At 31.6% G+C, this 15,404-nt stretch overlaps 1 protein-coding gene across 1 annotated transcript; it reads right to left on the bottom strand.

The window, feature by feature from the left end:
• Positions 1 to 2,274: 2,274 nt before the first annotated feature.
• On the bottom strand, positions 2,275 to 7,070 carry LOC11438125 (protein SMAX1-LIKE 4). The gene is made up of 3 exons (XM_003595046.4): positions 5,576 to 7,070; positions 4,374 to 4,581; positions 2,275 to 4,045 (listed from the first exon to the last, which is right to left on the bottom strand). Exons 1-3 carry the CDS (start codon positions 6,802 to 6,804, stop codon positions 2,453 to 2,455), a joined length of 3,030 nt encoding a protein of 1,009 aa, XP_003595094.2. The 5' UTR covers positions 6,805 to 7,070; the 3' UTR covers positions 2,275 to 2,452.
• Positions 7,071 to 15,404: the final 8,334 nt, after the last annotated feature.

Below are 15,404 nucleotides of genomic sequence, written 5' to 3'. Positions count from 1 at the left end.
TCAATCATTCAAAACACGCAAAATTTATTCAAAAATATAAATTTATTCAAAATTTATTCGGTCTAATACACAACTTTATTCAAAAACATAAAAAAGAAAAATACAAAAAAATAAAACATTATTACAAGCCATTACAATAATCACTATTAATCTTCTCCCTCGACCCTCGTCACTTAGGTCAATAGGATTCTCCTCTACGGTTCATGGGGCACTTAATTTTGGTTGTAGACCAAAATAACACATCCTTCCACTACTTCTAAGCTTATTAAAATTGTAGACCGTCACCTTCGCATTGCTTTTTTTCTTCAGATCCTTCGCATTTGATACCGTGCCATATCATGATCGTTTTTGCTTTCTTTTTCATTTGAGTATCACTGTGCTGGACCTCAAGCTCCTTTTTGAATTAAGCACCATCCTCCTTCTCAGACATGACCATAGACATAAAACACTACAAAAAATCATTCAAAATTGACCAACATTAACATAGGAACCATCATTCAAAATATTAAAAGTAACTAAACTAAATTGACTATATAGTGCTTTTCTAACTTGATTATAACATCCTAATCTAACAAAATAACACCCTAATCAAAACTAAATTGTAAAATTCCATCCTAACAACATTCCATGTAATGAGATTTTCATAACAACATTCCATCGTAACAAAATAATTACATTTTCAAACTAACATTTTGCTAATCAAACTAAATTGCAAAATTCCATCACAACATTCCATGTAATGAGATTTTCATAACAACATCCCATCATAACTAAATAATGACATTTTCACTAACATTTTGCTAAATTGGATGAATTGGTGCAATTTGACTTTGCAAGAAAATTTGATAATTTGGATGAAGGATGATAATAACAATGTTGGATGAAGGATGATAATGACAATGATGAATGATAATGACAATGTTGAATGAAGCTTTTGACTGTGTTAAATTATAGGTCGCAGCGGTAGTTAACTACCGTTAAATCCAATGATAGTTAACTGCTGTCGGTTTTGTCGGTGATAATTAACTTCCACGAAAGGTCCATGTATGTATAGGAAATAATTGATGTCATAAAATCAATTTTCTATATTTTTTCCATATCCATGTAAGTTTGTTACTGCGGTCCATTATTATGAATATGGGACACATTGTAATTCAAATATAATGAGGGGATATCTATCATTCAACTATGATGGAATAACTTTACATAATTAAAACAGCAAGACACTCAAGTACTTTTCTCTAAAAAAGTATAAATGTTACGATCATACATCTTAAATCTAACGCAGAAAATCAAAGCCATGATGATGTTCTAAGAATGGAAGACAGGACCCACATTCGCCGTTCAATCATACAAACTTTAAGGTCAAAGAAATTACTATAAAGAATATTTCAAGGAAATAAATTTGGAACTATAAAGTGTCTATGTCTTGTAGTGGAGTCTTGTTTTTGGTTTTCATTGCGTTGGTGTATATGTATATAATTTTAAAAGAAAATTAAGTAGGATAGTTGGATTACATTAGGATATTGAAAGAGAATTATTACAGGTTAAGAATTTAAAATCCAACTTTGTATAGAACAAGGAAACACTTATTTGTGAATTTAGAAATTTAATAGCTTAATGCTATTATAAGGACAAAAACATCACTTTGATTTTCTATATGATGTATGTCTTCAATCTCATGTTTTTAATTGCATTGTCTACATCATGAACATGTTATAATAACTTTTTCAAATTTATCACAAGTTTTTGGTATCTCCAAACTAATGAACTTAATAGTGTTCTATACTCTCTCAATTATATGTGACAATTGAAGCATAATAGAGTTGATTAATGATACATTTTTTTTTTGTTCATAATAACAAGATATACAATGATGAATTGACTTATTGACTATGATGCTTGCTGAATAGAGGATTAAAAATGGTGCTTTCTATGAATAAATAGTGCATTAAAAATGGATCAAAGATATTTCACCATATATTGTATTTTTTTCTCTCTCTAAAATATCTCACAAACATCTGCATTGGTGATATTTGATTGAATAACATATAGTTAAGCCTTCAGTATATATGACCAAGTATTTGCATACATGCAAACATTATCTTCAACTTCAATTTTTCTTTTGTTGCTATATGTGTTATTATACGTTATCAACTATTGCACCTTAACATTCAAATAAAAATTCAGTACAATCAGGTCTAGCACAAATGGTTAGTGCACATAGTGTGAGCGTGTTGTAAACTCTGAGATCCCGATTTCGATTCCTACTTATTAAAAACAAATCATCAATTTCATTGCAAGATGCTGCTCATGATTGTAAAGAGTACACAAAAAATGCATAAGAAAACAAACACATTCTATAATGAAAATTAGAAGTTACACAAAAGGTACCTATTACTTGCATTTTACATCTTCTCACCCCCACTACTAACCAAAGTCAGTGATATGATCAATCCATTAAGTAGTTAACAATTTGGATATTTTTAGGCAAACATGAACCCATAAACCCACTATCCCATTTTCTATCCTCTTTACCACCCCAACAAAGTGTATAAACTATACCATTTTTATCCCCACCATTAACCCTCTCTAAACTTGTTTGAAAAATGCCTTTTAGCCATTTCTCAAACATGTTGTTAGTAAAAGAACCACACCCTACACCAATTTCCTCTATCACCTTATCTTGTACACTAAATTTTACATTCCCCAAAACCTCCTCAAATGACTCTTTTACCCTTGACATAAACATCTGTGTCATTTCCTTGTTCTTAGCTGGACTTTGATTGAACTCAAACAAATTCTCAATTGAGTCTAGTGACTCATTTGAGATCAAATGTTCTCCTAATGTTTCTCTTGTCAAATCACTTGAAATTGGACTATTTTCTCCCTCATCATAGTCTTCATTATCTTCTTCATCAGCTTTCATGTTCAAGTCAAGAGTGTTGTTGAAGCTTGATTGTCTTGAAAATGAAAATTCTCTCTTCTTGTTCCCTTCATTTTCTTCAATTCTTGGAATTTTTATCTTGCTAAACAAGTCAAGTTCAGCACTTCTTTTATTACCTAAACAAGGTGATTTTGATGATGATGATGAAGATGGTGATAACTCAAAAGTTGGTTTTTTCTCAGTTTCACTAATCTTCAAAACCAACTTCATCACTGAATCCTTCTTCTGATCTTCACTAACCATACTGCCACCGTTGGATAATATGAATATTTTTTGGCCTAAAGTTCCAAACTTTGCAATCTCAAATTCATCAGCAAGCATTTTCCTTATCAGGGTATCACCAAAATCGGCATTTTCAACCAAAACAACAAACTTTTCATTGTTTTTCAATGGCCCAACAACCTTTTCAGAAAAGGGTGTCTCTGAATTCTCTCTCTTCATCATATCCACATGAGAAAACATTTCAACTGATCCAAACACTGATTCTGCTATTGCAAGTGCCAACCTTTTTTTCCCAACAGAATCATTCCCTTGCAAAAACAACCAAGTAGCACATTCCTTTGATGATTTAGAATCAACCAAAGCTTCTGCTATTGAACTAACTGTTTCACAATGCCATGGAATATTCTCCTGCAACACTTTATATATATGATCTCTTTGCAGTGTTAAATTTTCCATCCTTTTCTGATCTGAGACACTGAATGTTGAATTTCCAAGTGCAAGAGTTGTCTTTACTTCTTTAGTACCTTCCATACCCTTAAGAGAATCCAATTCCAAGGTTGCTGTTACTTGGTTTTTCTGAGCTTTTTCATCATTGAAGTTGAACTCAATGGTGCATGATTGTTGTCCGCGCCGGAATCGAGGTATAAGGTTTGAACTATAAGCTGGTTTGGTTGCAGAATCAGCAAAAGATATTGAACTTGATGTATCTGGCAAGATACTACTACCTTGGTTTGGCCAATAAGGGTATGATGAATTATAAGGGTAGATCTTTGCATTTGAACTGTGATTGTTGCTCCAATGGTTTTGAGGTTGTTTGTTCTGGTGGAGACATTGGCATAATCTGTTCCACTTTTTGTTCAACTGGGTTAATTCATCCTGAAAAAAACATTGAATTGATAAGCCACTATTTCAAACATACACCAAGTCAAAAATCACATAAGATCATTGTATCTTATAATCAATTTTGATGAAGTCAAAATATGAACCGTTTAATTTTGATCTAATAAATGTGTTTGTGACACTAGATTCAGATTTGACGCGTTAAATGTGTGACACATTAATTAACCTAGACCGGTTGATCTCAAATCGATGGTGTAAATTATTCAGATTTGACGCGTTATATGAGATAAATCTTTTTAGGAATTAGGTTTTTTAGTGTTTTGTATTCTTGTACAAGTTGGGAAAAAAGATAAAATTTTGCTACCTTCTGACGTGCTTCTGTGCTATGAGACTGAAGCCATGAAGGCAACAGATTCTTCTGGTCTGGTTTGAACAATTGAGCTTCTTTTTCATAATTGGAGACACACTCTTCACAACAATTAAGCTTCTCATGTTCCTCCTTGTTACTGAAAAACTTTGATTCCAGCATAGGAGATGGATTTTGAGAGATGCTCATTTTTGAATCATGCACACTGCAAATTGAGTAACAAACTCCAATTAGCATCCAAAATCAAACAAATACAGACATATACACTAACACGTCGACACCAATAATATTTTGAAAAAGTTAAATAGTTTAAAACACAAAATATATCAGTCTTAATCACTTACTATGCGAGATGTAAGACATGTCTTCGATCTAAAGTGTCATGTTATATTTATCATACTTTTAGCTTAATATCTTTGAAAATGTTGCTATAAAATAGTATATAAGAGAATGAAACGTTGGAAATAGAACATATTAGCAAAAATATATATGCATGTTTTTACTTTATGATTTAGCTTTTGGTAAAGTATAGTACCTTGTACAAAACATCATGTGAATCGGTTAATGTCTAAAGAGGTTTTGTTTATATAATACTGACAAAACAAAGTGAAGCAGAAAGGCACTGCTTCACGTCTACCTTACCTTACCAACCAACAATGCTTTTCACAGTGCCTTCTGCCATATAGTCCAGAATACCGTACATACTTACCAACAAATTGCAAAACAAATCAACCTTTCACATAAACACTTATCATGCTTCATAAACTTTTGTATTTCCATTTTTTTTTATTTCCTTCTACTTGTTTAATCAAGATACTTGAATAATAAAACCATCATTTTTGTATTTTTTTTAGTGTTATGAGTGTCATAATATTATTTATCGACTGTATAAAAATTACAAAAACATCCCTAATCGCGTTTTGTTAGTAATTTCATGAATCAGACATAGTAAATTGTTGTCAATTGTCGTATGGTCATTAAATGTATCAAAATTACAAAATTATAGTCCAAAATGATTAACCGAAGACAGGTCCTAAGTTCAAACTAAAAAACAACAAAAGACAAACCAAACTAACTAACAAAATACACCTTCATATGTTTTTTTTTTTGTTGAGAAATATATAGACTAAAGTATCAAAAAGGACTATTGATTCTAAAAAAAAATGATTAAGCTAATAAGAGATTAATGAATGAATTACCTTGATGAATGAAGACTCAAACCAAGTCCACCAGATGGAACAGGAACAGCTTGAAGACACCATTGATTCTCAAAAGTTGGTACTCTCATTTGACACCTCATGTAACTTTGATAACTAGCTGTTGCAACAAGCCAAATCTTACCATTCTTGTTCCCTTCTTCACCAAACAACTTTCCTATTTCTTCCACAACATAATCAACAACTTCTTTTTCATTCAAACTTCCATCATTATCATCCACTATCCACTTCAAATCTCCAACATAAAAAATAGCTCCAACACCTAATGCAACATAATCACTAACCTTCCTTTTCAACACTCTAATAACATTCATTTCAACTTCTTCCTTTTTCATATACTTCAATGAAACTGAACTAAGTCCATGAAACTTCACAAAATGAGTTGTTTTCATCTCATCAGGTACTTCACCTCTTTCAAATCTTTTCATTATCTCACTAACTAGTCCTTCAGTTAAAGAAACTGTATCACCAACTATCACAGTGTTTTTCTTCTTCTTCCTTAAAAGAACATCAAAAACAAGATTAATATCTTCCTTATTAGACTCAGAAGATTTTAAGAAAGGATGATATACTACTTGTTCTTTCTTCTGTGAAGAAAAGAGAACAGAACCATAACCATAAGAACTCAGAAAATGGTTATGACTAAGAGGAGAAGGTGAAGAATGAAAAACACTAGAAGAGTTGATTAAAGTTGAAGAGTTTTCCAAATTGTTTTTAACAGAAGGACTAGAAAAACCAGCTTCTCTCATAACTCTACTAACAGAAGGGTCATCAAGAATGGAAAGAATAAGCTGATCAAGTTCAACTTTAACACTCAAAAGTGGTTGCTGCTGCTGCTGTTGGTTTTGCTCAATACACCCCCTTCTTTGATGAGCTTGAGCTCTTTTAAGAGCAGCAATGAGTGCATTAGAAAGTGAAGGAACATGCTGTGGTTGAAGCAAAGGTGAAGTAGTAGTAGTTGGAAGTCTATTAAGAGCAACATTGAAGCAAAGTTCAAGAGCTCTACATTGAAGAGGATGATTATTTTGTTGTTGAGATTTGAGACATGCATTTCTTAAAGAAGAAGATGGTAAACTCAAAAGTGTAGCAGCAACGTGAAGAGGTGTGATTTGTGCATGGCCTCTTCTACGTGCTAAGCCTAGAGAGTGCTTCAAGATTGAAGCAGCCTCGGCTGTTAGTGTCTCTTGCAATGTATAAGCTCCTGAGCGCATTACAATTTGCTATACCCACCCCCACACCACCCCCACTTTTCAAACTAAGTAATTCCTTCACTACTACACTTGTTTTTTTTTGTTTCTCTCTTATGTTTCTTTTCCTCTCTCCACCACCACACCCCCTTGTGTTTTTCCTAAGTTGAAGTATGAACCTACAAGTATATTTCCTCTTGAAAGAATAGAGGAAATTTGAAGAAGAAAAAAAAAGTTTAAAGGGTTTGAAAGATGAGAAGAGTTTTTTTTAGAGAGAAAGAGAGTGTAAGAGTTAAGATTTAGAAATACAAGACTAGGACTCACCTCTTCTTTATACATCTTTGTTGCTCATTATTTTTTTATTTTTTTTACTTTTACCTTTTACTTTTGCTTAATTCTCTTTTGGTTATAGTTTAAAGAAGCAGCTTTTTCTTAACTTTTTATTCCACTTCATTACTCTCTCTCTTAAATTAAGTTTATTGCTATAGAGACAACAGTTCATACCAATCTTTTTTTTTTTGAAAAGGCAATTTGTACTAATCAAAATATGTGTTTATTCCATAATGCATTATCAAAGTACTACCTTTTAAAAATGTAATGATGTATTCTTTGATAATGTCTAATATATAAACATTAATTTCATTTTTTAAATGGGAATATTTTTTCTCATAAATATTTCACTCTTTTGGACCTAAATTAATAAAAGCAAATAAATTTGACAAATGCACATTTTTGTAGAATTTGATAAATATATATATTATGCTTGTTTACAGAAGGGTGAAAAGCTGTAGATTACATCAGTAACCTGTTAGTTCTGCAAATAGCAATATGCATGCATGTTGGTCATTATTGTGAAATAACAAAGAGGTAAAAAAAAAAACTATTTGATTCTATTGATTAACTAATTAGATGAGATAGTTAAGTTTGTTTATGCATGTTGAAACATTTGTGAAGAAATTAGAGAATAAAACAATGGTGGACCCCACAATTCAAAATAATATAAGTTGGAGTCACACAAAGCTTCCCTCCTTACACATCATCCTTTGAATAGGCAGACAAGCCGATCAGAGATTCAAAAAAAGGAGAAAAGTGGAAAGGTGAAAGAAAAAACGGTGTGATCAAAAGAGATCAAAATGTAAAGAAACTAAAGCAAAAAGCGATAAATTAATAGGACTATTATTTACTTAAATATATGCAAAGAATAACTCATGTTTGATAGACTTAAATATATGAAAAATTTAACTAATTTTATATATTTAATCATAACATTTCAAAAATACTCTCTTTAAGTGAGACTCTCATAAAATATCTAATAAAGAGATACAATAGTTTTCTATTTTGTGTAAATTTAATATTCTCTGCATACAGTTGTATTGAGTATTCTTCGAGTTGATACAACTATAATAAAGAGCAAAACTTTATTTCAACAGTTTTGACGTTGTTGTATTTTAAAATTGGATTCAAATCCGTGTCAATTGATTTAGTGGTTGTTTGGTATTTAGGTGAATTTAGTTGTGATTTAATCATGAATTACAATGATTTTTTATTTTGAAGTTTCACTTTGTAATATTTAGAATTACAATGAGTTTGTCGAAATCACGCTTAACCATTATGATTTAGGTAAAACCACTTCAATATTAAACATACACGGATAGGTTGTTTGGTTTGGTAGTAAGAGAAGATTTCGTGCATTCCAACATTAATTTATTGTGGTTTTAACCAACTAAAATTTGTAGCTCTCCTCGAGTGGTATCCTGTTGCGAAAACAAATATACCATAATTTCAACAAAACCATGGCGCTAATATGACTTCGTATAACACAGCTTGAAATGAAACACAGGTCAGGTGGCTGGAAAAGATCCGAACCATCTCATTGACGCATTCTTGGGCTAGAAATGTAGTTTGTTGAATATTAATATTTTATCATTTTCTTTTATCTTTTTGTTTGAAGTTAAATAGAGGACTATATAGGACTATGTACAACAATAAAACTAGCTTGTTTGTATTATAAAAGAGTGATAAAAAAAGAGGTCTTTCTCTCATCTCTCTCCACGCCAATCCTCGTAGAGAGACAGCATTTTATTCCCCAAGTACCCAAAAAGCAACTCTCTGTCTCCTATCCTTCATTGCATTATTGGTTAGTTCTTTTTCACCTTTTCTATTAATCTCTTCTAATTTCCAACAATCCATTTTTTTAAAACCTTTTGTGTTGCCAAATAAAGGAAACACAACTGATATATACTGTTCCCATTTCATTTCATTTATACAAAACTCATGCTTCATTTTGTTTTTTCTTGTAAGCCAGAAAACATTTTTGTAAGACATTAATTATAAACTTTCAGTGTTTTAACTTTTTGACTAGCTACTTTTTCATCATGTTTTTACCCCCCTAAACCTATTATTGCTAATATAAATATATTATTTTATTTGTCTATACTATTTCTTTCTTTGCTTTCTAAGTTTCATTATATTTTTTATTTTTTTGGGATTTGAGATGGATGATTTACTTTATCCTCACTATTTTAGATTCTTATCTAGACGAATGAAAGGTTGCTAGGGTCTCTTTACTAAAGCACATTGTAATTTGTAACAAGCTATAAGTTGTACAAAAGAGAGAAATAATAAATTTAGATAAGTATATACCTTTTTAATTATCCTTAATTCATTTAGTAACAATAAATTCATTTTTGCACCAAAAAAAATCCTTAAAGAATCAAAGTTTTGGTACAAAAATGAAAAGTTTAAATGACCATGATTAGAGATGGAGGGAGTAGGTCTATAAGTCCTAGTTTAATTGACTAAATTATTGAAATTGCTAGGTTGAACATCGTGACTGGAGTTTGAACTCCAACTTCTCCATTTGTGTGCGAGAGTTTTCGATGACTATTGTCTTTTTGCCTATTTACCAAAATGAAAAAAAGATAAGCGAGTAGTTGATTATCTTATCACAATATTACGGAGACACTATTGTTGTTATCATTGTCCTTAAGATATCTTAATCTGTGTATTTTTAGTTTTGCGCCTAACACCATTGTCACACCTAGTGGCGGTATATCTTGACAACCGAAGAATCTCACAAAAATGAGACAATTTTAAAGGAGTTTGAAGGAGAGGGTCATGAATTCAATATCCGAAAACTAACATTTCTAACATTTGCTAAAAAATAATAAAAGAAGAGAGACAATTAATGTCCACTATGCTATATTCAAGAATGGAAGTCATTTTCTATCCTCTTATAACTTAGAAGGTTTTGAAGAGTTGAATCATTTCCAATCTTGGGTGATTCATAAGTCCATTTTAACATCTTTGATCCCCTACTTTTAATCTTTGTTTACTTTTGATACCCCATTATGGAACCAGAGTTTAAGGTTTAAGCCATGATATATATATATATATATATATATATATATATATATATATTTTTGAACAAGCAAAGCCATGTTATTTTATTATAAAACTGTTTTGTTTGAACCTACGATGCAAGGCTAAAACCCTAGGTCGATTCACTAGTTAAGGATTATTCATGGAGGATATTGAGGTTACGTTTATAATATTGTCGATTCGATTTTTAGGATTCCATCTCTTTTCTTTCAAACCTTAGTCTTGCAATTTCAATTTCACTCTAATTGTTGTTTAGCTCTAATCTAGTTTGGAGTAATTGGTTGATGCTTTCAAATTAGAATTAAGATTATTCTAATTAATTTCAATGGTTGTTAGTTGTAGGTTGATTGAACTTGGTTTCTAAATTAATTGTGTTTTTGTAACGGTTGTGCAAGAATCACAACTAATAAGGTAATAGGAATTCATTCATATAAGAAGAATCTAATTACCTTGAGTGCAGGTATTAACTTACAGAAAAGTGGAAATAATTAATAATACAAAGATAGAGCCTAACCTAAAATTAGGATTACGTCCACATAATTAATTTGATTCAAAACAAAGTAATATATACCCTTAAGTGTGATAATTCTGTTAACTTTCTTGAACTGTATTCAGCTTCTTTATGGTACTAAAATAGTACAATTGTTTTGTAAAGTCTTGAAACGTAAAATAGTACTGATAATTGAGAAAGCACTATTTGAAATAACTTTGACCAGATGAATAATAAGGAAGCATATGGGTCCTCACGTAGTCACATTAATCCGATCCTTGCAAAGATTCGGAGAATGATGAAAAATTAATCATTATAAACTTTACCTTTAATTTTATTATTTTAAAACCAAAATGGAAGAGATAAAAAAATAAAAAAGGTATGGGGAGAGCTTTGATATTGGATGCATATATATATGTAGTGTGGATTCCGAGGTTAGTATCGATCTGTTCAAGAATTTAAGGTATATATTGAAGAAAAAGAATGTGGAAAATATTATAGAATAAAAAGTATATTACTCTAAATTATGCAAATTCCTTTATTCTCCAGTGCATAAAAAGAGCCAAAAGAATCTGCTAGTTAAGACCTATATACCAAAGAGGTTCTTTGGTTGAAAGTGTGTAGAAAGAACATTCAAATTATAAAGTGTTCTCTGATTGCTTTGCATAGTTTTATTTGAAAAGAAAAAAAAATTATAAAGTGTTCAATAAAAGTACAATGAGATGTAATTTTGATTGAGGATTTTGTGTTATGAGATTCCTATACATTGTTTTAAATATCAAAAATATGTTGCAAAACTCGACAAGAGATACTTACATATCATCTAGTAAAGAGATCCTCATAATGATAGTGAGAGTTGAATCTATAACTTTATGGTGAATAAACTTTTTTTTTAATTGAATCAACATTCAATAACACAATACAATATTTCTTAATCACCTAGTAATTATTAAAGTGACTTGTAATTTGAAAATGAAGGAGGAATACATCATTGTAAAGAAAAAAAAAATACATATACATGTCCATTACTTTTTGATTAATTACCAAACTTTACGAGAAGTTATCTTCTGAGACAAACAATTTTTTTTTTCAAGTGTATCAAAATTGTATGCTCTTTATCAAAATTCGTCTGATTTAAATGAATGAATATCTTTCAGTATCCAGTTAATCTCACATGACTTGTCAACATGTGGTTAAACTGGTCGTCTCAAAGACCATCAATGGTCAATTTAAGAGAACACATGGAAATATATTTTGCCATAGTTGGATGAAATAAAGGATTGTGGATCTCAAATTATCATTGATCGTTGTGAATTTTATAAAACTCACACCAATACTATGATGAGTGGAGCAAAATTATTAGCAATCAATAACCAAAGTGATCAAGCAAACCACAAACAATGAAAGAAGAAGAAGAAAAACACATCAATATTTGTTTACCCGATTCGACCCAAGTCAACCTACATTTGGGGATAGAATAGCTCTCCAATCCATTATCAATGAGTTTCTTATAAAGATATACAAGAGTTACAAGAAATTGTCCTTCAACAATAAACCTTAATTTTTACAATTTTCCCAATCTCTTTCCTTGAACATGATAGAATCAATAATTTTACCACATAAGGTTTTTCCCAATCCTATAATCTATCCCAAAAGGAATCAACCCTAAGCTTTTGATTTTCTAAGGATTCCCTCGTTTGGTAAACTCTAGTTTGACCCACTCTCACCTTTTTTTTTTTACACCACATCTTTTGATTTTCTAAGGATTCCCTCTTTTGGTAAACTCTAGTTAGACCCACTCTCACCTTTTTTTTTTACACCACTCTTTGCTAAAGAGAAACCACAAATATATAGGTACCTCTCAACCCTTCAACCTTGGCAAGCAAGAAAATAAACTAGTAAAACAACCACCTTGCTTTTCTTACAATTTAAGAAATAACATTGCGGACCAAGACTTTCCAAGCAAGAAATTAAAAAAGTGAAGGAACCTCCTTGTTTGCCTTGCACTTTAAGAAACAATATTTCTTGTCTTGCATATCAAGAAATAGCCTTGTGGCCCATATGTCTTATCGAGCAAGAAATCCTCCTTGTAATTCCATTTTCTTGATAAGCAAATAGCTTCTGAGTAAAATAATTTAGAGACACAAACAACAACTCTTCACCTTGACTCTAAATCAATGTTTGTTCCAATTTAACCATCATCCGCCTTGATGTTTGTCCTTGTACGCAATTACACTTTGTAGTCCCACAAGATTCCACCTTTACCTCTTCAATCCTTAGAACATCATATGCCTTCTTGAAGATTTTGCACCCGACAACCTTATGGTGTTTAGGCGGTTCCACAAGTTTCACCATGACCTTTTTAAACCTCAAAGATGCTTATCTATTATCTTGAAGATTTTATTTCTCTAAAGTAAGCATTATACTCAGGGACTCCATAGTTGTAATTTTTCGGTACCACCATTTTTCTCATCCTAGTCCTCGTAGTGGAAGACTCCACCTGAAGTTGAGCTTTCTCCACCTCAACTTCCAAATGTGTACATGCCTTATAACTTTCACCTTATAACTTGCACCTCTTAAGTTAATCATGAGTATTCTTACCTCCACCTCTTTAGACAAAACTTGAGTATTCTTGCATCCTCCTCTCCAGTCAGAATTCAAGCATTCTTGTCTTCGCCTCTCCAAACTAGTCTTGAGTATTCTTACCTCTGTCTCTCCAGACTGATCATGAGTGTATAAGGTCTCACTAGACAAACACCCCTTCTACATGAAGGTCAACTTGCAAGTGTCATTGTTTTCAAGGTCAGATACTCAACCTTCTTCTTGCTCCCAACTTGACACCATCAGAGCACTGACATCCTCACAATCTTTTGAGGATATTTTAAGGCTTAATTGATCTACCGGTCCCTTAACTTATTTCTTTTATTCAATTTGGTCCCATAAGTCTTAAGTTTCTCAAGCACGTCCCTGAACTTATTTCTTTTATTCAATTTGGTCCCCTCAAGAAGGAGATCGTCGGATAAGTGAGGTCTACCAGATTTTATAGTGTACCACCAACACTGGATTTATTTACTTTCTTCTTCTTCTTCCCTCATCTTCATCTTCATTCAACCTTCATCAATCTTCATAAAATAAAATAACATCCCAATTTTTTTTTTCTTTCAAAAATAAATCATTACACAAAATTCTGTGCTCCTCATTTTCTCTATATCATTTTTATCAATCTTCATACAAAAACTCAATCATCTTCATCATCAACAACAATAACAACAACAACAACAACAACAAAAAACTGAATCCAGAAAAACTTTAATCAAATGTTTTTGGTTTTTTTACAATGGAGTGGATTTAGAAATTAATTGAAAACAGGGAATAATTACAAATCGAAAAAGTTGTTCCTACATTGAGTTAAAGATCAAAATTAGAAATAGAAGGGTTTGAGAGCTCTCCCTCTAAACTGTGCTGAAGTGAAAGAGATGGGGATTCCACTCATTTTGTTCAACAAGCGATTTATTTTTTATGGAATGGGGTGGGAGTGATTTTTTTTTTACCGTGAATGCCTGAATGGTGTTGATGGTAATGAAGTTGTTAATGTAGTTTTAATGACCCAAATAATTTAATCCAATAAACAACTTCTTCACCCTCAACAATGGTTTTCCCTCTCTCATTCAATATCTTCATCAACATATTCAAATCCAGATTTTTTCTCTCTCTCAAAAAAACTCATTTTCTAAAGGAAAAAAAAAACCCATTTTCTGAAAGAAAAAAAAAAAATCAAATCCGAATTCATGTATGTCAGTAAGATGGATTTACAAATTCTTTTATGGCAATTGGTTATATGAATGGATTCAGATACAAACATATTTCCATTTGAAGAAACATTCGGCTGCGATTCGGAATTCGTCGACGCGTTGTTGTTGTGGTTTTCCGACGGCGGTTGATCGGTTGTTGTTGTGATTCAAAATTCGAAGAAGCACTCCTGTGAGGTTGCGCCTTTGACGAAGGGGAATATGTTGGGAGGGGATTCAGAGAGAATGGGTTCTGATTATGGAAGATTCAAGATTTGACAGTGATTTGGGGGATTTTGAGATTTTTAAGGGATTTGAAATTGAGATTTGAGAATTTCCGGGGTTTTGAAGGTAGAAGAAGAAGAAGTGATTGAAATTTAATGTTTAATTTTTTATTTTTTCTAGATTTTTTATTTTATTTTTATGATAAAGATGATGAAATTTGTTGGGTTTAGTGATGAAGAAGAAGAAAGTAAATAAATTAGGTGTTGGTGATACACTGTAAAATCTGATAGACATCCGTAATCCAACGGTCTTTTTTTTTTAGGGATTAAAATTATCAAAATTGGACCAATTTAAATAAAAGAAATAAGTTAAGGGACGTGTTTGAGAAAGTTAAGACTTATGGGACCAAATTGAATAAAAGAAATAAATTAAGGGACCGACAGATCAATTAAGCCATATTTTAAATTTCGCAAAGTCATCTTTGTACCCTAACTTAAGACAATCTGTCTTGAAGTGAAGCACTTATACTTTGACTTGTCACTGCCCTACAAGTTTGCTTGATTTCCTTTACTATCACCTCTTCCTCTTAATAAACTTAAGCATTCAACACTATTATCAACTTTCAAGTACTTGTACTTGGTTCACTCCTTTGTTCTCAGCGCCGCTTTGACTTCCTCCAAGGTGATAGTGACTTCATTATCATGAAACATGGTATCCTTGGAACGCAAAAAAAAAAAAAA

The sequence above is a fragment of the Medicago truncatula genome, chromosome 2 (assembly GCF_003473485.1).
Source record: "Medicago truncatula cultivar Jemalong A17 chromosome 2, MtrunA17r5.0-ANR, whole genome shotgun sequence".
Taxonomy (NCBI): Eukaryota; Viridiplantae; Streptophyta; class Magnoliopsida; order Fabales; family Fabaceae; genus Medicago; species Medicago truncatula.
Note: the sequence above shows the minus strand (reverse complement) of the source record. Positions and strands in the feature narration are given on the sequence as shown.

Excerpts from the sequence above, each read along its gene's own strand:
- LOC11438125 (XM_003595046.4), bottom strand. The coding sequence starts at position 6,804 with ATGCGCTCAGGAGCTTATACATTGCAAGAGACACTAACAGCCGAGGCT. Across the intron at positions 4,582-5,575 it reads TTGAGTCTTCATTCATCAAG|TGTGCATGATTCAAAAATGA; the intron begins GTAATTCATTCA and ends CTCAATTTGCAG. Across the intron at positions 4,046-4,373 it reads GCACAGAAGCACGTCAGAAG|GATGAATTAACCCAGTTGAA; the intron begins GTAGCAAAATTT and ends TGTTTTTTTCAG.